Genomic DNA, 22,562 nt, shown 5'->3' on the forward strand with positions numbered 1-22,562 from the left:
GCAGCTAATCTGACCCTGCGTTGGTGTGGAGAACAACTCCCTCTTTAGTCCTTTTGTTCTTTGGACCACATATACATGAGAGGTATTCAGCATAAGAGAGTCTTAGACCGTTGGGTTCTTGCAGCGAGCATTGTGTTTAAGATATCAAAGAGATGTGATTTGTAATGTAATACAGTACCAATTGGAAAACTAGTATAAGTACCTACTTAACTTGATCCTATGTTGTTCCTGCAATGTTTAATATGACTATTATAGCTTGATTAGAAATATACAATGAGGCTTTACTTACGGCTAATCTTGGAGATGTGAACATCACAGTCAAAACCACATTTATTGCCCAGACATTAGTTGCCTTGATAAAGTAGTTAAGCTTTCTCTTTGAAGTACTGACTTTTTAAACTACAAGTATCTTTCTAAAACATTTCTGAGGGGATTATTATTCCATTTTATACAGTGAAATCCAAGTAAAATGCACATAGCAGAATATTTTAGCTCCTGATTATTTCTCTGCATATGTACTGAGCTGCTAATTCTGATTTCAGTGATCGTCAGCGGCTCCCTTGAACACCTTCACTATAACATTTCTTGTGTGAATTGAATACTGATCCTAAGAACAAAATCTTCTTAATATCTGGGTTCATTGTGCTGAGCTTATACCGTACGTCAGGGATGTGCCCTGCCAAGTTCCACCTAGAAAGACCAGCAGCAGTTTAGAAATACTATCACATTTGTGTGTTTACATCTGATTTTATAAAACAGTGGTGCACTTTGAGACTTAAAAATTGATCAAATCAGGATTATTAGAAGCTTCAGGATTAAATTGAAGTGGAGATAAATCTCTACCAAAGGAGGTGTAAGGTGTTCTTTCCCTTCACTAGCCTGCAGGTCACCCTTGGGCAAGGTGTAGCACCTGCTTACTCCCCCCCCCCCCCCCCACGCACTGATCTGGGTCACGTGAAGCCAAGGGAGCAGGTGGTGGATGGTCGTACAAGCAGCTGCTGCACATCACAGGTCCTGGTTATGTGACCACTGACACCAGGCAGGCAGTCTGTGAAGAGTATTTATAATGGCTGGGGTCACCCATCTTGTAAAGACACTCCTCAGATAAAGGCAATGGCAAATCTCTTCTGTAGAAAAATTTGCCAAGATCATGGATAAACCATGATCGCCCAGATCGCACGACACGGCACTGAAGATGACGATTATATTTCTAATCGGCAGTGGGAATTGAACCCTAATCGCTAGCGCAGTAAAGTGTTACACTAACCACTATGAGACTGCGTCAGGCTGACCATGGTCAACTTAAATCTGTATTGTTAGCTCAAGGTACAAGCAACGTTAATAAACTTTGTTTATTGCCCATTTATATTTGTACCAAATCTGTTTGCGTTGCCACCGGTGTGATTGGCAAACAAGAGCAAAGAAGATTGAATTCACCCTCTCTTGATTCACGTCTTGATGCAAAAACTTGTGCAATTCTGTTCTATTAGAGTTAAAAGGGAACCAGAGTTCCAGGAGGAAACCTATGTGGTCATGGGGAGAAAATACTAACTCCTTGCAGGCAGCAGTGGGAATCAAGCCCTAATCGCTAGCACTGTAAAGCGATACACTCACCACTATGAGACTGTGCTGCCCTTGAAGGCGCAATGAATTATTTACCATGGTATTCTTATTTAAAAGCAAGGAATTCAGTAACAGGAAGAATCTGATGCTCCACTGAATCCCTTCTTTTTAATTCTAATGGTGCATAGGTTGAGATTGTTATACAGGTGTATAATAATTAAAGTATCTTAAATTATTAAAGTTTAAGATACTTTCAGAATCTTAAAGTTCAGAACCTTCTACGCAGGGAAGCAACACCCCTGGTGACAGTAGGTGGCTGGGGGGAGCAGCTAGGCACATTTCAGGCCATTGTTGTAGATTTCTTTCAGTATTTAAAAAAATGCAACAGTTAAGTACATTAGGAGCTTTTAACGTGAGTGTGATTGTTTAAGGAATAAAACAACAGCAGTAGGTGCAGTGACACCTAAAACTAAAAATGCCTGAGTAGTTTCAAATTATTTATTTATTTAGAGAACCAGCATGGAACAGGCCAACAATATGTGCCAGCCAGCAACCCACCCACCTATTTAACCCTAGCCCATCACAGGACAATTTACAATGACCAATTAACTTACTAACCCATACGTCTTTGAACTGTGGGAGGAAACTGGAGTACTTGGAGAACACCCACGTGGTTTATGAGGAGAACATACAAATTCCTTACAGACGATGCTGAAATTGAACTCCAAACTCCAGAATGTCCCAAGTTAGAACCTGGAACCTAGAAATCTACAGCACATTACAGGCCCTTTGGCCTACAATGTTGTGCTGACCATGTAACCTACTCTAGAAACCGCCTAGAATTTCCTTATTGCATAGCCCTCTATTTCTCTAAGCTTCATGTACCTACCCAAGAGGCGCTTAAAAGACCCCATTGTATCTGCTTCCACCATCACCGGCAGTGCATTTCGCTGAGAACATCTGCTGTCAACTTATGTTCCTAAGTTCCTGCCTGATAACATATTTCCCCCTACCCCAATTACCCAATTAAATGTTTTCCCAAATTGTCTGCTCCTATCCCTCCCCAGCACTACAGTAAAAGAGACAGGGTTGTGATCATTACCTCCAAAATGCTCTGGCACTGAGTGATCTGACATCTGACGAGGTATCTGGCAGCTGCACCTCCCGCCCAATACCAGGTACAATTCCCAATACAGCCTCTCCTCTAGCTGTCTTATCTACATATTGCGTAAGGAAATCTTCCTGAACACACCTAATAAACTCCACCCTTGTTCTAAAGAGATGCCAGTCCATATTAGGAAAGTTTAAAACCTCCAGTCATAACAACCTTATTATTATTGCACTGTTCCAGAATCTGCCTCCCTATCTGCTCCTTGTAATAGTATCGCACTAACCGATAGGCTACCTTGGTGCCGTCATCACGAGGTGAGCTGTGATGACTCTAGGACCCAAGTTGTTAAATATTCTTTATTTTTTTAGGTACCTCTATAAATTTAGCCTTGCTTTTATTTTAGATTTCATTTCCTTTTGTAGCAGCTCTTGATTTGTTACCTGTTGTGCACTGCTTACTAGCTGCATTGAGAGCAACCTGCGAATGTGACACTTTTAACCATGTTTATAGGGATCGTTTATCGGCCAGTGATATGCTACAGGTTCGAAAAGTGATGGAGCATGTTTATGAGAAGATCATCAACCTGGATAATGAGTCACAAACAACAAGCTCTTCAAACAATGAGAAACCTGGAGAACAGGACAAGGAGGAAGATATTGCAGTGCTCGCCGAGGAGAAGATTGAACTTCTTTGTCAAGATCAGGTTAGTTTGCCTAGTGTCAGCTGTTGACCATGCTTCATTGCTAGTTGAGTTCATGGGCTCCTGCAGATCATTGGTGAAAGATGTATTGCAGATATTTATAATATAGAATCTAGAACGTTACAGCATAGTACAGGCCCTTTGACGCACGATGCTGTGCCTAGCCTTTAACAAGTTCAAGTTTAATTCAACCACACACATGAATATGGCCAAACTAAAGTGATCCTCTGGGGACAGGTGAAAACACAGGACCAACAGTCACACACAGCACAAAGCACATATAACTATGATAAAAGAAAAGCACACAGTTACAAAAGATGATACTAATAATATAATAAAATAGCCCTGAGTGTCATGGCCTGTTGATTAATGGTGCATAGATGTTGTCCTGGAGCCAAGTTTCTGCAAGACCAGCCCACAGCAGTTCCTCATATAGTGCAGTGCAGCTGCGGATGAACTCAATCCAATTTGGCTTTCACTGGAGGGCAGCACTGGCATGAGGATTCAGCCCCCAACCCAGCACTGAACTGAGCAGCGCACAGCCAGACCCAGCATCTCCTGCCTTGGTGGCTGCAACAGGTGGCCACGCAGCTCCCCTGCTGTTTGTCTCGCCAATGAACCAGTGAATCAGACTCTCAGTATTGTACATTATCAGTGTCTAAAAAGGTCTGGCAATCCCAATAAAATGTCTGAGACAATCAGCTGCACCATCTGTTGGATCACGCATCAAGTTCCTGGCTGAAGCAAACTGCAACACGGTGCGCATCGCTATCCTGCAACTTGCTAGTGAGGTAGATCTGCATGCAGTACTCGATGTTTTGGTAACCAGCAGTGTCTTGCGATCCTGAAATTGACGTAAAGGATGAACAATTACACTTTTGATTGGGCCCAGAGATGCTGCTGTTTCCAGGCGTGCCTCCATCTTACCAGAAGAACCTATTCCAAGGTCGATCTAATCCTTCCTTCCCACATAGCCCTCTGTTTTCCTTTCATCCATATGCCTATTTAAGAGTCTCTTAAATGTCCCTACGGTATCTTCCTCTACAGCCACCGCTGTCACACACCTACCACACTCAGTGTAAAAAAAAGCCACCTCTGATATCCCTCTATACTTTCCTGTCAATATCTTAAAGTTTTGCCCTGTTGTATCAGCTATTTCTGACCTGGAAAAAAAGCTTGTGTTGCCCACTTTACCTGTGCCTTTTATCATGTTATACACCTCTATTAAGTCACTCCTCCTCCTCAATGAGAAAAGCCCTAACTCATTCAACCTGTTCGAGTAAATCTCCTCTGCACACTCTAAAGTTTCCACATCCTTCCAATAATGAGGCAATTAGAACTGTCTAACTGTCTTTATAGAGCTACAACGTTACCTCATGTCTGTGTTATTTTTATTTTATTTAGAGGCACAGCACAGCCAAATGAGCCTGCACCACCCAGTCACTTACTAACCCATAAGTTTTTGGAATGTTGGAGTACACTGGGGCACCTGAAGGAAATCCATGCGGTCCCAGGGAAAATCTACAAACTCCTTGTAGACGGCAGTGGGAATTGAACCGAGGTCACTGGCATGGTGAAGCTTTTCACTAACCCGTAAGCTTCCATGCCACGTGTTAGGATGCTTTCTACATCAGTAGAATGACGTGACTGTAGATGTGCATAATCCAGCTCTCTTTAGCATGTTCAAAGAGTAGAAATGTTGGTAAGCTTTCCTGATTGTATAGAATGTGTTCTGGGACCTTGAAGTGTGCACTCCCAGGAGTTTAAAACTGTTTGCATTTTCCACTGCTGTGCTGCCAATGTGTAAAAGGGGTGCTAGTGGTACGGGTTCTCCTGAAGTCAATACCCATCTCCTTTGTCTTGTTGATTTGAGGAGGAGGTGATTTGCCTGGCACCCAGGCCTTAAGCAACACCCATACCAGAAGTCCATTTGCACACTTCTGTGAATCAGATGTAGTTTAAAAATTTCAAAGTTGATTGAGGTTTGCTTGCCCTCTTTTGTCACCTAAAATTACAAAATAGTTTCATTTGATCATTGTTAACACAAGATGGTCATATATTTTGCCTGGATAAAGGAATTCATTGTGTGAAGGGCTCTGAGGCCGTTGCTTTTTCAAGTTGCTCCATAGAAATGTTGTTGCTGTTTCTCATGAGAAGTTGGGAGTTCACCCATCAGTCACTGGACACCTTCTTTGGTGCTTGTGGTTTAACTGGTGATTTTCCATAGGTCCTTATGACATTATCATTTAGCTGATTCACAGAACATTTCTCCTTCCACACCCTCTAGTCAGAATCAGAATCAGGTTTATTATCACCGGCATGTGACGTGGATTCCCTATAACCTGCTCTTCCCACATTCCCATCACAAATTCTGCCACTTAACTATATTAGGACTAATTTTGCATTGGCCAGTTTAACCTACCAGTCTCCAGATCATGGCATGTGGGTGGAAGCTGGAGCACATGGAGGAAACCCACAGTCACAGGGAGAACATGAAAATTCCACAAAGACAGCACTGGTGATTAGAATTGAACCAGATTTACGATTTGGCAGTCAGTAGCTCTTCTAACTAAATTGGTAAATTGATTTATTATTGTCGCAGTGAAAGTTACAATGGGAAACTTTGTTTTGCATGCTATCTAAACAGATCAGTTCATTACAACAGTGCATTGAGGTAATACAAGAAAAAAAACAATGACAGAATGGAGAATAAAGTGTTACAGCTACAGTGAAAGTGCAGTGCAGGCAGACAATAAGGTGCATGGCCATAGCGAGTTCAAGAGTCCATCTCATACCAGGGACTATTCAATGAACTGGGCAACCGTTTAATAGTCTTATAACAGCAGGATAGAAGCTGCCCTTGGGTCTGGTGGTATGTGCTTTCAGATTTTTGTATCACTGGGACTTGGTACCATATTATTTATTGTATATTTGATTCTAGCTTATTTAATAAATTATGTGAAGAGAGAATGCCCGGGTTGGGTGAGGTCTTTGATTCTGCTGGCTGCTTTACCGAGTTAGCGAGAAATATAGACAGAGTCCATGGAGGGACGACTGGTTTTCTGTGTCAGGCTGAGATGTGTCCACAATTCTCTGCAGTTTCTCTTGGTCACGGGCAGAGTAGTTGCCATATCACACTATGATGCATCTGGATAGCCATGCCATCTCAATTGTTACTGCGACGAAGCATTATCAAATGTTTTCATTGACAGCACCACCTTCTCTAAACCTTGTTGCAGGTGCTTGATCCAAACATGGATCTGCGGACAGTGAAGCATTTCATTTGGAAAAGTGGAGGGGACCTGACGCTTCACTATCGGCAGAAGTCAACGTGATGTCCTCTCGAAGAAGGAAAAGGGCTTGACTCGTAGAAGCCAATAGTTTCATTCTGAACTTTCCCTCTGCGCCTAATTTCCTTTCCTGTACTGGGTGGAAAGAGTAGTATCAGTGCTCCTTGCACCGCTCTCCACATTAGACCCAGCTCGTTGAATTATCCTGTCTGGGGAAAAGGCGCCAAGTTATTTGTGCGTTTCCAATGTTATATAATTTAGAAAGGATGCAGAATGTAAATTAAAGCAACTCCTAGTGCACTGTCTTAATGAGCAGGCCACAGATTTCTGATAGATTTATAGTGTGGTGATTAATACACTGTACAGGGTAAAATACATAGATAAATGCTCCAGATAATGAACATAACCACCTCATCCAGTAGATGTCCTTTTATTTGTTCCTAACACATTGTTGCCCTCTCAGATATGTCTGCCTTGGCACCACACACTAGTCACCTTTCTAGATCTGATGTTATTTGTCACTGTAAATTATATTTCCATACATTCCAGGCATTTTTTTTCAATGGCATCCAAGTGTCGACCGTCCTGATGGCTCCTTTATGAGGTACGGTGGCTGAATGAAATCAAAAGGGAACATGCAAAGAGCAGATTCATTGCTTGTGTTGGAACCAAGCTGTAAGCTCAATTTAAATTCTCCCACAAGATTGACTGTTCTCAATATTTATTTGGTTTATTTAGCGGTGCTACACTATCAGAGCTAATCCAGCAGAGATGAGATCTTGTAGAGATACTTTTTCCAGAGAACGAAGTACAAGGTAGCAGGGCTAGTGGGGACAATTTTGAGGTTGCGAGGTCAAGTTCCTTGTTAGAACTATCATCAGTGGGTGTGGATTCATGGAAAGGTTCTGAGTCCAGGCTAACCAAGCGGAATACAATAACAAAGTGATTTGTTTTCCTTTAGAAAGAAATCCAGTAGTCTGAAGGACCACCGATATCCAGATCCTACCTTGGGAGGAGTTTGATGTAAATACTGTACTTTTTTATTCAGCTAAATGACAACTTTTTAAAACTTTTTTTTTAAAAAAGGAAAGCTTTTGAGACTTTGTAGCTGATTGCAATTTTTTTTTGGATACTAGAAATCCAGAGTTGAAACATTAAGGCGTAAATAAAGTAATATTTAAACCAATGTAGTGCTTTCAATCTCATACTGTAGATACACAAAACAGACAGGACACCCTTGAATGCAAACTCCAGTTCATATTTCCAATTGTAAACTTCAGCTGTTGGGTGCAATTAATAAATCTAAATAATGTAAAAGCAGAGGACAATTAATTTCATCATGCCGAGGCAAGTTATTGCCTTTTTTTTAAAAAGCATTGATCCATTTTATGTCCATTGGATTTTGCTGTTGTCTCCCTCTACCAATTGATCTGTGTACACCAGCTCATTTCTGTATTGACATTAAAAGTTTTATGTACTTGTAGAAGAGGCAAAACAAGACTGTTAATGTTTCTTGTACTAGAGTGCCTGAAGAGAATTTAGCTGTGAATTTAAAGGAAGTGAAATCTTTGTGCAAAGACCACTTGAAGATAGATTCAGCCTTCATTCCCTCGACTGTTTTCTTTCTCCCATGATTATGAATTGTGCAGAGGGAAGAACAACCTTCAGATTCAGTTGAATGCTTTCACTTTTAAATATTGATTGGTTTAACTTGTACTTCTAGCAACAACACTTAGATGGACAACAGACCCAGTGCGGTTGGCTAGTGGGAATAAACCATTGGAGTGGCTTCTGATTCACAAAAGCAGCTGGACAGCACTCTCAATTCTGCTTTTTCAGAGCTGTTGTGAAGTAGTTTAAGGCCTGTGAGCAAGCCTTTCTGTTGTAAAGACATGTTCACCGTTCTGTACAGGTGCATCTCTCAGAATCAGGTTTAATATATGTTGTGAGATTTATTGTTTTCTAGCAGCAGTACAGTGCAATTAGTGCAAAAAGAAACCAAAAATAGTGAGCTGTTTCATTGTCTGTTCAGAAATCAGGTGGGGGGGGGGGGGGGAGAGAAGCTGTTCCTAAAATATTTGAGTGTATATGTCTTCAAGCTCTTGTACCTCCTCAGTGATGGGGGCCCATAATGACGTCGTTGATGCTGGGGAGGCTGCTACCCCTGATGGAGTTGGCTGAGTTTGCAATCCTCTGCAGCTCCTCCATGCCAGACGGTGATGTGTGCTGTCCTCCCTAGGTCACTGCAGTGCTCTCTCCTCCAAGTCGGAAAGCTGTCTCTTGTCCCACTGTAGGGTTAAGCCTATGCTGATGCTCCAGTACAGTACCAGGGGTCAGCTGTCCTGTCAGAGATGTCGAATGTCAGGTAAGAAATTAAACTGAGGTCCCTTCTACCTTCTCAGGTGAGCAATTTTGATCTCATGGTGTTATTTTAAACTTTGAACTTGGCTTGAATATTTATTTCTTCAAGACCTTCCATAAGACCATGAGACATGGGAGCAAAATTAGGCTCTTTAGCCCGTTGAGTCTGCTCCACCAGTCCACTATGGCTGATTTGCTATCACAGCCTTCTCCCTGTAACCTGCACCTTGTGAATCAAGAACGTACCAACCACTGCTCTAAATGTACCCAATGACTTGGCCTCCAGACATCTGTGCCAATTAATTCTACAGATTCACCACCCTCTGGCTACAGAGACTACACTTGAATATGTATTCATAATTGTTGGGGATCATCATTTGTGTAAAAAAAATAGTGGTATTGTACTCTGTGTTTTAACAGAGACAATACTTCACAAACTAATTATTGGCTATAGATTTTCAGATATCTTGTAAATAGAATAGAAGGTGGGACTTGTTCTTCACAAACTGTTTTCAGAACTCCAGACATTTAGGATTTCTGCTTCATCATTAACTATATTGTTACTTGACAGTACAGTGCGCTGCAATACACTTCCACTGTCAGCCAAGCTAAGGGTGTGACACAACTCAATGCATAAAAGCATGCAGACGTAGTCAAGGTGTTAGGTTATTGTTTGGACCAAACATTAGATTGGAGAATAAATGTGATCTAAGTGACTTGGACCATGGAATGATTGTTGGTGCCAGATGGGGTGGTATGAGTATCTCAGAAACTGCTGATTACCTGGGATTTTCATACACGACAATCTCTAGAGTTTACAGAGAATGGTGTGATAAACGAAAAAAAGATCCAGTGAGCGCCAGTTCTGTGGGCAAAAACGCCTTGTTAGTAAGAGGTCAGAGGAGAATGGGCAGAGTGTTTCAAGGTGACAGTAACTCAAATAACCCCACGTTACAACAGTGGTGTGGAGAAGTGCCCCTCTGGAATGCACAATATATCGAACCTTCAAGCAGGTGAGCTACAGCAACAAAAGATCACACTGGGTTCCACTCCTGTACGTAATAAATTGGCCACTGAGTGAATTTCCATCAGCAAAATAGGAATAAGTGAGTTTTCTTTTTATATCCTGCCTGGTGTGTCAATATTAAACAAGCCATTTGTCTGTTGACCTACCACAGTACTTTTCATTTTTTTTATTCTTGTGTATGGCTCGAGAAACCAACCAAAGAAAATGTCCAGGTTAATTAATTTGTTTAACTTTGATAGTTGATAACAGCATTGGTGACGAAGCAGATTTTTTTTCCAGTCCCTCCATGATAGGCAGGTTTGGGGCAGGAGTTTGCACAGCACCCTGCTGCATGCACACATCAATGGGGCACATTATAAAAAGGGGCACCTTCCACTTGTGATTGTAAAATTGTTTTAAATATTGTTCACCCATATTTCTCCTTACTCCGGTTAAACGCTTTCCTAACTTGTCTCTTCCTATCCCTCTCCAATGCTATGGTAAAGGAGATAGAGTTGTGATCACTATCTCCAAAATGCTCTCCCACTGACCAGGTGCATTTCCCAATACCAGATCGAGTACAGCCTCCTCTCTTGTAAGCTTATCTACATATTGTGTCAGGAAACCTTCCTGAACACAGCAAACAAACTCCAACCCATCCAAACCTCTTGTTCTAGGGAGATGCCAATCAATATCGGGGAAATTAAAATCTCCCATCTCGACAACCCTGTTATTATTGCACCTTTCCAGAATCTGTCTCATCTGCTCCTCAATCAGAATCAGGTTTATTATCACCGGCATGTGACGTGAAATTTGTTAACTTAGCAGCAGCATTTTAGTACAATACATAAGCTAGCAGAGGGAAAAAATTATGATAATAAATAAAGTAAAAATAATAATGAGTAAATCAATTACATATATTGAATAGATTTTTTTTAAATGTGCAAAAACAGAAATAATGTATATTTTTTTAAAAAGTGAGGCAGTGTCCAAAGATTCAACGTCCATCCTTGTTACTAACTAAACACTTTCTCTGAGCTTCAGTTCATGGACGGATACCCTGACATTTTCCTGTAGAATTTGCTGATACAATTCAGAATTCATAGTTCCATCTATGATGCAAGCCATCCTGGTCCCGAGGCAGCAAAGCAGGCCCAAACCATGACACTGCCACCACCGTGTTTCACAGATGGATAAGGTTCTTGTGCTGGAATGCAGTGTTTGCTTTTCACCAAACATAATGCTTCTCATTTAAGCCAGGAAGTTCTATTTTAGAGTCATTTAGATGGACAGCAGTGTTCTTCTTGCACAGTAGTGGCTTTCTCCTTCCAATCCTGCCACGCACACCATAGTTGTTCAGTGTTTGCCTGATGGTAAATTCATGAACACTGACATTAGCCAGTGCAAGAGAGGCCTGTAGCTCATTAGATGTTACCCTGGGGTTCTTTATGACCCCGTGGAATATTACATGCCTTGCTCTTGGAGTGATTTTTGTTGGTCGACCTCTCCTGGCGAGGGTGTTGAATTTCCTCCATTTGAACGCCATCTGCCTGACTGGATTGGTGGAGCCCAAACTCATTAGAAATGGTTTTGTATCCTTTTACAGCCTGGTGGGCGTTATATTTTCTGAGGTCCTCAGAAATCTCCTTTGTTCGCAGTATGGCACATTCGCAAAACCTGTGTGGTGAAGATCAGACTTTGATGGTGAAGACCCAAGTTCTTTAGATTGGTCAGGGCCATACACTTCCTGATACTATATTCCATCTGCCACTTCTTTGCCCATATGTCTAAATCTTTCTGTAGCCTCTTTGCTTCCTCAAAACTACCTGCCCCACCACCTATCTTCATATCATCTGCAAACTTTGCAACAAAGCCATCAATTTAATCATCCTAATCATTGACATAAAATGTAAAAAGAATTGGTCCCAACACAGACCCCTGTGGAGCTACCACTAGTCACTGGCAGCCAACTAGAAAAGGCTCCTTTTATTCCCGCTTTGCTTCCTGCCAATCGGCCACTGCTTAATCCATGCTAGAATCTTTCCAGTACTACCATGGGCTTGTAGCTTGTTAAGCAGCCTCATGTTTGGCAACTTGTTGAAGGTCTTCTGAAAATCCGGATACACATCATCAACAGATTCTCCGTTGTCTATGCTGCTTGTTACTTCAAAGAATTCCTACAGATTTATTGGGCAAGATTTTCCCTTTAGGAAACCATGTTGACTCTGGCCTATTTTATCATGTGCCTCCAAGTACCCTGAGACCTCATCCTTAATAATCTACGATATTTTCCCAACCACTGAGGTCAGACTAACTGGCCTATAGTCTCCTTTCTTCTGCCTCTCTTCCTTCTTGAAGAGTGGAGTGACAATTGCAATTTTCCAGTCTTCCGGAACCTAGTGATTCTTGAAAGATCATTACTAATGTCTATGATCTCTTTAGCCATGGCTTTCAATTTCCCCAAGAACCTTCTGTCTAGTAATGGTAACTTCACTGACTTCATGACCCCTGACACCTGGAACTTCCACCATACTGCTAGTGTCTTCCACAGTGAAGACTGATGCAAAATACTTGTTCAGTTCGTCTGCCATTTGCTTGTTCTTCATCACTACCTCTCCAGCATCATTTTCCAGAGGTCTATTATCCACTCTTGCCTCTCTTTTACACTTAATGTATCTCACTTTCGTATTCCATCTTTACCTTCTTAATTACTTTTTTTAGTTGCCTTCTGGTGTTTTTTAAAAGCTTCCCAAGCCCCTAACTTCCCACTAATTTTTGTTCCATTATATGCCCTCTCTCTGCCTTTCCTGTTGGCTTCGGCTTACCTTGTTAGCCACAGTTGCGTCACCTTTCCTTTAGAATACTTCTTCCTCTTAAGGATGTGCTTCTGAATTGCTATCAGAAATTCCAGCCATTGCTGCTCTGCTGTCATTCCTGTCAGTGTTCCTTTCCAATCAAGTCTGGCCAGCTTCTGTCTCATGCCTCTGTAATTCCCTTTACTTCATGTTATGGGTGGGTTTGGCTGCAAGGCAGTGGAGGTTTAAATTCAGAGTTTTCCTTCTCCTAGGCGGGTTGCCGTCCAAGGCTGACGAGCCCCACTTGCCCGAAGCAACTAGTTTTGAGGCATCAGTGGCCCGCCTTTGCCCCTTCTCATGTCCATAGAAACAGATCCGCCGGGCCTAGTAGCCAAAGCATACATGAAGACCAAAATTTGGACTTGGTTGTCAGAGGCTGTTAGAGATGCACGCCATTTGGAGCACTTTATAGGTAGTGGGATAGGAGTGACTGTAACAACTAATGCAGCATCTCTCTTAGCGTTGTGGGGTTTTTTTTGCTGGAGTCGCCCTGAAGAGGCTCCAGCTGTTCACAGAAAGGCTCTATACCAAGTCTCAGTGTGGGGTCAGAGCTGAGCGGTCCACCATCGACATCATCTTCTCCCTCAGGCAACTGCAAGAAAAGTGCAGAGAACAGCAGAAACCACTCTACATCGCCTTCATCGATCTTACTAAGATTTTCAACCTTGTGAGCAGAAGGGGCCTCTTTGAGATCCTTGCCATGATTAGCTGCCCCTTATTCTACTCAGTATCATCAGGTCATTTCACGACAACATGAAGGGGCCTAACCAGAGTTTTATAGAGCTGCATCATTACATCGCGACTCTTAAACTCTATCCCTCGATTTATGAAAGCTAACACCCCATAAACTTTCTCAACTACCCTATCTACCTGTGAGGCAACTTTCAGGGATCTGTGGACATATACCCCCAGATCCCTCTGCTCTTCCACACTACCAAGTATCCTGCCATTTACTTTGTACTCTGCCTTGGAGTTTGTCCTTCCAAAGTGTACCACCTCACACTTCTCCACGTTGAACTCCATCTGCCACTTCTCAGCCCACTTCTGCATCCTATCAATGTCTCTCTGCAATCTTCGACAATCCTCTACACTATCTACAACACCACCAACCTTTGTGTCGTCTGCAAACTTGCCAACCCACCCTTCTAACCCCACATCCAGGAGATTAATAAAAATCACAAAAAGTAGAGGTCCCAGAACAGATCCTTGTGGGACACCACTAGTCACAATCCTCCAATCTGAATGTACTCCCTCCACAATGACCCTCTGCCTTCTGCAGGCAAGCCAATTCTGAATCCACCTGGCCAACTTCCCTGGATCCCATGTCTGAATAAGCCTACCATGTGGAACCTTGTCAAATGCCTTACTAAAATCCATGTAGATCACATCCACTGCACTACCCTCATCTTTATGCCTGGTCACCTCCTCAAAGAACTCTATCAGGCTTGTTAGACACGATCAGCCCTTCACAAAGCCAAGCTGACTGTCCCTGATCAGACCATGATTCTCTAAATGCTCATAGATCCTACCTCTTAGAATCTTTTCCAACAGCTTTCCCACCACAGGCATAAGGCTCACTGGTCTACAATTACCCAGACTATCCCTACTACCTTTTTTTGAACAAGGGAATAACATTCGCCTCCCTCCAATCCTCTGGTACCATTCCCGTGGACAAAGAGGACATAAAGATCCTAGCCACAGGCTCAGCAATCTCTTACCTTGCCTCATGGAGCAGCCTGGAGAATATTCCGTCAGGCCCCTGGGACTTATTGGTCCTAATGTATTTTAACAACTCCAACACCTCCTCTCCCTTAATATCAATATGCTCCAGAACATCAACCTCACTCATATTGTCCTCACCGTCATCAAGTTCCCTCTCATTGGTGAATACCGAAGAGAAGTATTCATTGAGGACCTCGCTCACTTCCACAGCCTCCAGGCACATCTTCCCACTTTTATCTTTAATTGGTCCTACCTTCACTCCTATCATCCTTTTGTTCTTCACATAATTGAAGAATGCCTTGGGGTTTTCCTTTACCCTACTCTGATTCTGTCACTCTGTCTTCTCTCATTAAGTCAATTCTGAATCCTGTTTACTACTTTAGCCTGAATGCCAAGTGACTTAACCTCTGCACCAGCCTCTCTTGTCAAGGGGCTTGCTAAAGTCCATGTAGACAACTTCCACCACATTCATTTACCCTTCTCATAGCCTCAAACTTCTGTAACAGGTCTTCCCAACCTGGGGTCCATAAGACATATGAGCAGAATTAGACCATTCAGCCCATTGAATTTCTTCTGCCATTCCATCATGGCTGATCCTGGATCCCACTCCACCCCATACACCTGCCCTCTTGCCATATCCTTAGAATCCTTGACTGATAGGAAAACTATAAACTTCCGCCTTAAATATATCCTCGGTCTTGACTTCCACCGCAGTCTGTGGCAGAGCATTCCACAGATTCACTACTCTCTGGCTTAAAAAAAAATTCCTCCTTACCTCTGTTCTAAAAGGTTGTCCCTCAATTCTGAAGCTGTGCCCTCTAGTGTCCCACTCACTGCCTCCTGCCTGTTAGCCATTCCTGTCCATGCCAGCATCTTTCCTGTAATGCCATGGGATTTTATCTTGTTAAGCAGCCTCATGTCTGGCACCTTATCAAATGCCCTCTGAAAATCCAAGTAAATAACACCACTGCCTCTCCTTTGTCCACCCTGCTTGTTACTTCTGTGAAGAACTCTAACAGATTTGTCAGGCAAGATTTCCCTTTACAAAAACCATGTTGACTTTGACTTATTAGTCTCCAAGTACCCCAAAACCCTTAATAATAGACTCCAACGCTCTCCCAACCACTGAGATTACGCTATCTGCCCTACAATTTCCTTTCTTCTGCCTTCCTTCCTTCTTAAAGAGTGGAGTGACATTTGCAATCTTCCAGTCCTCCAAGACCATGCCAGAATCAAATGATTCTTGAAAGGTCATAACCAATGCATCTTCAGTAACCTTTCTCTCAGGACTCCGGGATGTAGTCCATCTGGCTTACCTTTGAGTGTGCCTAGCACTTCTTCCTCAAGGTCCACGAACCGCTTTCTTAATGGTATTGGTCCATGGTGTTAAAAGGGTTGGCAATCCCTGCTCTATAATTTTGGTTGGACTTGGCGTAAAACACACCAAGTCTTGTTGACGACCCCCGATCAAGTTCTGTGTATCCATATACTTGTACATCTTGTCCTTCGTAATTTGCCCACAAATGACATCAGGCTCACCAGCTCGCAACTCCCCAGCTTATTATTGGAACATTTCTTGAACAACACTATCTATCCTCCAGTCCTCTTGCACCTCCCTGTGGCTAAGGAAATTTTGAATCTCTCTCCCAGGGCCCCTGCAATTTCTTGACTAGGCTCCCACAAGGTCTGAGGGGTCAGGCTCTGGGCATTTAGCCACCCTAATCGGCTTCAAGACAGCAAGCACCCACTATTCGGTAATCATTACATGGTCCATGACCTCACTACACCTTTGCCTTTAGTTCTATAGAGCCTGTGCCCATTGTCTGAGTAAATACAGATGCAAAAGATCTGCCCCATCTCTTCTGGCTCCATTCACAGAAGATCACACTGATCTTCACGTGGACCGATGTTGTCACTTGATATCCTTTTGCACTTCACATATCTACAGATGCCCTTGGGTTTCTCTTTCACCTTGTCTGCCAGAGCAAACTCATGTCCTCTTTTAGCCCTCCTGCTTTCTGTGTTCTCTTGCATTTCTTATACTCATTAAGTGCTGATTTAATCCTAATTGCCTTTACCTCTTTTTTAACCAGAGCCCCAGTATCCTTCAAAAACCAAGGTTCCCTAAGCCTGTTAGCCTTGCCTTCTATTCTAAAAGAACATGCAGGCGTATGTATTTAAACATGTAGTAGGTAACAGGCCCTTCCCCAATGAACCACACCGCCCAGTTAACCCATTTGACCAATTAACCTACTAACCTGTACATCTTTGGAACGTGGGAGGAAACCAGAATACCCGGAGGAAACCCACACGGTCACAGGGAGAACATACAGTTTCCTTACAGACAGCGGCAGGAATTGAACCTGGTTTGCTGGCATTGTTTGTTCTCCCAACATTCCCATCCAGAGCTTTCAACTCACCTGCACCTTACTGGGGACCATTCCACACGTCTGAAACCAGAGCACCCAGGGGTTCTCACACAGTCACAAGCAGAACGTGAAAACTCCAGACAGCACAGGAGATAGGAGCAGAAGTAGGCCAGATGACCCATTGAGTCTGCTCCGCCATTCCATCATGGCTGATTTATGATCCCTCTCAACCCCATTCTCCTGCCTTCTCCCTGTAGTGATGATGGTCAGGGTTGAACCTGGGCCACTGGACCGAGGAGGCAGCAGTTCTACCCACTGAGTCACACAATGAAGAACTGTAATCAGTAAAACTCTTGTCTAATCTGGTTTTTGCACATTCATTCTGGTATAAGTGGGTTCAGGGAAAATCAAATCCATTTTCTACTGCCCCTTTATTTAATCTGTACGGCTGAGTTATATTGTGTGCGACGTGCACTGTTCAGCTTGCTACTGTGTTCTACATGAGGCGCCCTCGCCTTCCTGGCAGCCTTGCACTGTATTACTGCCAAGTAACTGTCCTTGTCAAAGCAAACTGATACAAAGCACATTTAATTGGAAAATTTAGGAAAATGAGACATCACAAAAGGAGAGAGAGATGTGAAAACAGTATGTATGTTAACGTCTTAGCCTCAGCAATATAAGAAATTTACGATCCTTTGATTATTCACCTTTTTTGGGAAGTCGCACAGAAAATAAGGTGTAATTGAAAGATGCTCTCTTTGCAAATAATGTAAATTTGCAAAGGAAATTATTAGATTACAGGAAGAAAAGCAATAAAAATCAAGGATCTGGTTTCCTTTAGGTGTGGCCAGATAGGTTCACAAGAGCAGCCTGACCTGTCTAGCTACATTTTTGGATTAGTTAAAGAACCAGAACCACATCAAGGGAGTTGTATATTTTCAAATTGCCTAATTCATCACTTTGTATATTAGTAGGATGGCTTAAACAGTTCAAAACCAGCACCAAATATGGTTACAGAAGTAAAAGTCGATTTGTCTTTGCCCAAATCCAGACATACACACAGTCATTGAGTAGCAGATCAAGAAAATAGTCAGAGATCCTCTCAAGATAAGCCTAAGCTTTGCTTTTCTCTGTCTTGAAGTTCAAAGTACATTTTACTATCAAAGTATGTAAGAATTAATCAACATATCTGCTTATAGACAGCCTCAAGAAAACTAAAATAACCCAAATTAAATAAAAGACCAACAGCCAATGCACAGAGAGGAAAGAACAAATCAAATCTTGCAAACAGTAAAGCAAGCATCAACATTCAGAGTGCAATTGAGTCCATAAACCCGAAGTCGGGAGCAGCCGGAGTGGCCCACAGTCTCAGCCCGAGTCCATCACACGGAGACAAACTGCCCCGAAACTCGCAGACACTAAGCCCGGAACAGCCAGAGCACGGCAAAGCCTCGGCCTCAGCGCTGAGGAGGGCGGAGTAAAACATTGCTGAGCAGAGTCAGCTCAACCCTCGCCTCCGGTCCTGACACCCTGCCTTTTCAGTCCATCTGGCCTGGTGTTTAGATTGTCCAAGCACTGGGTCGTCACCTGAACGCAGACCCTGGCACTTAAAGGATAACAAAGTCCTCGAAGCCTGTCACTCTCACACACTTGCTAATTCATTATGGATGGGGTGAAGTGTCTAAATGTGAACCATGGAAGTCGGGAGCTCCCTTCAAGCTCCAGGTGACGTTTGTTTACCATCTATTGTAGGATGCAAATAATCTATCTCCGTTGACTGAGACTTGTACAAATGATGTGTTACTTACTATCAATATCAATTAATGCAACTTGTCATGGAATCACTGAGAGACAGAGGACAGAAACGAACCCTTCAGCCCAACAAGTCGAAGTCCATTAACATTCTACCTTTCAGGCAATGTGATAAAACATCTCAAGAGACAGAAAAAAAAACACTAATTCAGTCTAACCCAGGGGTCCCCAACCTTTTTTATGCCATGGACCAATACCTTTAAGCAAGGGGGCCATGGACCCCAGGTTGGGAACCCCTGCTCTAAACAATTGTTAGCTAAGCTATATTCACTTTAAGCCCAATATAGTTCTGAATATGGATATTTCTTAACATTTTCATCTACAGTGTGAATACAAAAGCCTTACATAAAGAGATTAGATCAAGTTGTAACACACTACAGAAACAGCCAACGTATCTCTCACATAGAATGCTACAGCCCTTCAGCCCATCTAGTCTGCACCAAACTTATTCTGCTTAGTTCCATTGACCTGCACCTGAAGAATCTTCCTCCATAATCCTCCCATCTCATCATCCAAAGATCTCTTGAATGTTGCAACCAAACCCGCTGGCAGCTCATTCCGCACTCACACCACCCTCTGAGTGAAGAAGATCCCCTCAGGTTCCCCCTAAACGTTTCAACTTCCAGCAGAACATGCAGCAAAACCACGGACAGCTGCAGTTTCGACCACACCTCCTCAGGACATAACCTTCCTGGAGGGTGGGCGGTGAGAGCTGAGAAGTGCTGGACTTGCCCAGGAGACACAGTAACTGTAAAGTAACAGTTAAGCAATGAGAACCTATGCCTGTTCTGGTCAAGAATGTGCGTTCTGGGGGCCCTCCACCCAAGCTGCATTATCAAGGGTTTTTAAAGAGACGTTCAACTAGGACGTCATTACGCCTGCGACCATTAAAACAAGGATTTGTCTCAGTCTCCTAGCACGGTTGGCTGATGTTCCATACCTAACCATCCCTGAAGTTCAAGGGAATTATCACAGAAGCATAGTGGACAGCACATCAGGCCGTGACCACTGAAGTAGGTTTAAAAATATATCCTTGCATGCTTATTATTGGCAGCAGATGATAGGTAGACAGAAAGGATGGGCAGATTCAAACGAAGGAGGGTTTTTAAAAAGCCATTTAATCAAAGCTGCCTCACGGAGAACAGAATTACTAATTTTTCACCAGCAAACGTGCCTTAAGGGCAAGTCACATAATCTCCTGGGCGAGGTACAGAAATAGCCATAGGGGAGAAATAAGTGCTTTATGAGTACCTCCACAGTTTTCCCGCCTGACTCTCAGGCCCAAATCATTTGCTTTTGGGCAGGTGATCGCCTCTGGCCCTTGTTATGAACGTTGGCGAGGTCTGAATTCTGATTTTTCTTCATGCCAGCATGTTTGGACTTGCGATATGCCTGGTTTAATCAGCCACTGCAGTTAGAGATTGGTTCAAAAATGAAGAACACTGCCTGTTTAATGATTGAACAGTAATTGGTGAATTAGATGCTACATAGGCTGTAAGAAAAAACAACACGAGATTCTGCAGATGCTGGAAATCAAGAGTAACATACACAAAATGCTGGAAGAACTCAGTAGGTCAGGCAGCATCTATGCAGAGGAACAGTTTCAAGCAGAGGAGGGTTTTGGCCCATAACATTGACTGCTTCACACACCAACCGCAGGAAGAACTCAGCAGGCCAGGCAGCATCAAAGGAAAAGAATAAACACTCAACGTTTCGAGCCGAGATCCTTCATCAGGTCTCAGTCTGAAAGGTCGACTGCCTGACCTGCTGAGTTCCTCCAGCACTTGGTGTGTGTGTTGCTTGGATTTCCAGCATCTACAGACTTTCTCATCTCACATTGACTGTTGATTCCCTCCATAGATGCTGCCTGACCTGCTGAGTTCTTCCAACATTTTGTGCATGTGATACTCTTGAAGAAAAACTTTTGGTTGTGTCAGTTCAATTCATCTCTGACTCACCATCCAGTGGTTTGCCAAGAAGGATTATTCTTGGAAGTAAAACCCAATTACAGAGATTGACTCATCCTGAAAAGCAGTGACAGAGCTCGTTTTCATCTGGCCCCCATCCAGTAAGACTAACCATCTACACTTGCATTGGCAAGTAAACTCAAGCCCACAAGACATAGGAGCAGAATTTGGCTTTTCAGCATTTCAAGTCTGCTTCCCCATTCCATCATCCCCCTCAATCCCATTCTCCTGCCTTCATCCCATAACCTTTGACACCCTTAACACCCAGTGACCTGGCCTCCACAGCCATCTGGGGCAATGAATTCCACAGAATCACCACCCCCTGGCTAAAGAAATTCCTCCTCATCTCTGTTGTGGACTGAGAGTGGAAAGGAGGCAGGGAAAGGGGAATCATGATTGGGAAAAGGAGAGGGGAGGGAGCAGGAAACACCAGAGAAGCATTCCGTCATGATCAATAAACCATTTGTTTGGAATGAAATGACCTTGGCTGGTGTCTCAGGGTTGGGTGTATCTGCACCCATGCCAAAACTCCTGCCCACGCCATTCCTTCTCTGCCTTTCCCAAATTCGTTTGCTCCCACTAGATTTACAAACTCTCTCCGCCCCACATTGACAAATACAGCACTGTGCAAAACTCTTGGGCACCCTAGCTATATACAGTATGTGTGCCCCGGACATTTTGCACGGCACTGGGACATTTACATAGACCTCGAGGTTAAATTCAAGCTTCACACCCCTAAGTGAAGGTTCTCTCCCAGCTCAGCACTCAGTTCTCAACCAGAACGAAAGGAGGAAGTTACTGTGGAAGAAACGAGAGATCAGATTCTCAGTATCAGGTTGGGGGTGGTACGGTAGCACAGAAGTTAGCGTAACACTATCAGAGCGCCAGCAAACGGCGTCCAATTCCACCGTACTCTGTAAGAAGATTCCCCATATGACCTGGTGGGTTTCCTCTAGGTGCTCCAGTTTCCTCCTATGTTCCAAAAGATGAATGGGTTTGTAGGATTACTGGTCCCATGGGTGTAATTGGATGGCATAGGCCAGTTGGGACGGTTTTGTACTATAACTCTAAATGTCCTCACTTGGCAACATTTAGATGCCCAGCCACTGTCTCAAAAGCTAGAGAATATAACATCACTGATGTAATTTCACTGTAAACCAACAGGCCCAGTGGTTTCAACAGCGACTTGTGCAGTGAGGCACCACTTTATACCCAATGAGAAAGGTTACTGCAACATAAGCCGTGAGTCAGTGCATCACCAATGTCAAGTGCACAGCAGCTGAGTCCGATTTCAGTGCAGGTTTTATTCGATACAGTTGTGTACCAGCAGTATTAAACGCTACAGTAAACAGTGACAGTGTGGCTCTCAGTGCTACCCAGTCCTGGATTCAATCAGTCTTGGTATTGTCAGTGTGGGTTCACTAATGCTACTTGCTGGGCCCCAGTCACAAGCCCAAGGTCTACATGATACAAGTGTGTTTCAGTGTTGCTCACAAACAAGGCGATCGGTCGGTACGCCTCTGGGATTCTTCTTTCCAGTCTGACCACTCTCCCCTGGTGCTGTTTCTCCGTCACTATCGCCTGCAGGAAGAACATAACAAACGCTAAATCCAACAGCCTTTATCAGTACCCCCGCTAAACCCTTTAGAGTCGTAAGGTAGTACAGAACAGAAAATATCATTCAGCCCATCTAGTTCATGCCAAACTGTTATTCTGTCTAGTCCCATTGACCCGCACCTTGACCACAGTCCTCTGTACCCCTCCTATCCATGTACTTGTCCAAACGTCTCTTAAATGTTGAAATCA

General features: G+C 43.3%; 2 protein-coding genes across 4 annotated transcripts in view; one reads left to right on the forward strand and one right to left on the reverse strand.

Moving 5' to 3' along the window:
- LOC140732393 (WD repeat-containing protein 48) overlaps positions 1-7,850 on the forward strand; it is a 95,009-nt gene extending 87,159 nt beyond the window's left edge. The window contains exons 18-19 of the mRNA XM_073054979.1: positions 3,185-3,377; positions 6,614-7,850. Coding sequence (XP_072911080.1) covers positions 3,185-3,377; positions 6,614-6,709 — 289 coding nt within the window. The 3' untranslated portion in view covers positions 6,710-7,850. The remainder of the gene's footprint in view (positions 1-3,184; positions 3,378-6,613) is intronic.
- Positions 7,851-10,092: 2,242 nt separating this feature from the next.
- The window catches only part of LOC140732394 (uncharacterized), a 105,055-nt gene continuing 92,585 nt past the window's right edge, over positions 10,093-22,562 (reverse strand). Inside the window, exons 11-13 of one of the 3 annotated variants that reach the window (XR_012100068.1) lie at positions 20,041-22,337; positions 12,857-13,478; positions 10,093-11,708 (exon numbers count right to left, since the gene is read on the reverse strand). Coding sequence is in view for 1 of the 3 variants with exons in the window: in XM_073054981.1 (XP_072911082.1) it covers positions 22,331-22,337 (7 nt within the window). In the remaining 2 variants the exon portion in view is untranslated. Of the gene's footprint in view, positions 11,709-12,856; positions 13,479-14,034; positions 22,338-22,562 lie in introns of those variants that run through there. The other 2 variants (XR_012100067.1, XM_073054981.1) reach the window with 2 other exon arrangements.

The sequence above is a fragment of the Hemitrygon akajei genome, chromosome 8 (assembly GCF_048418815.1).
Source record: "Hemitrygon akajei chromosome 8, sHemAka1.3, whole genome shotgun sequence".
NCBI lineage: Eukaryota > Metazoa > Chordata > Chondrichthyes > Myliobatiformes > Dasyatidae > Hemitrygon > Hemitrygon akajei.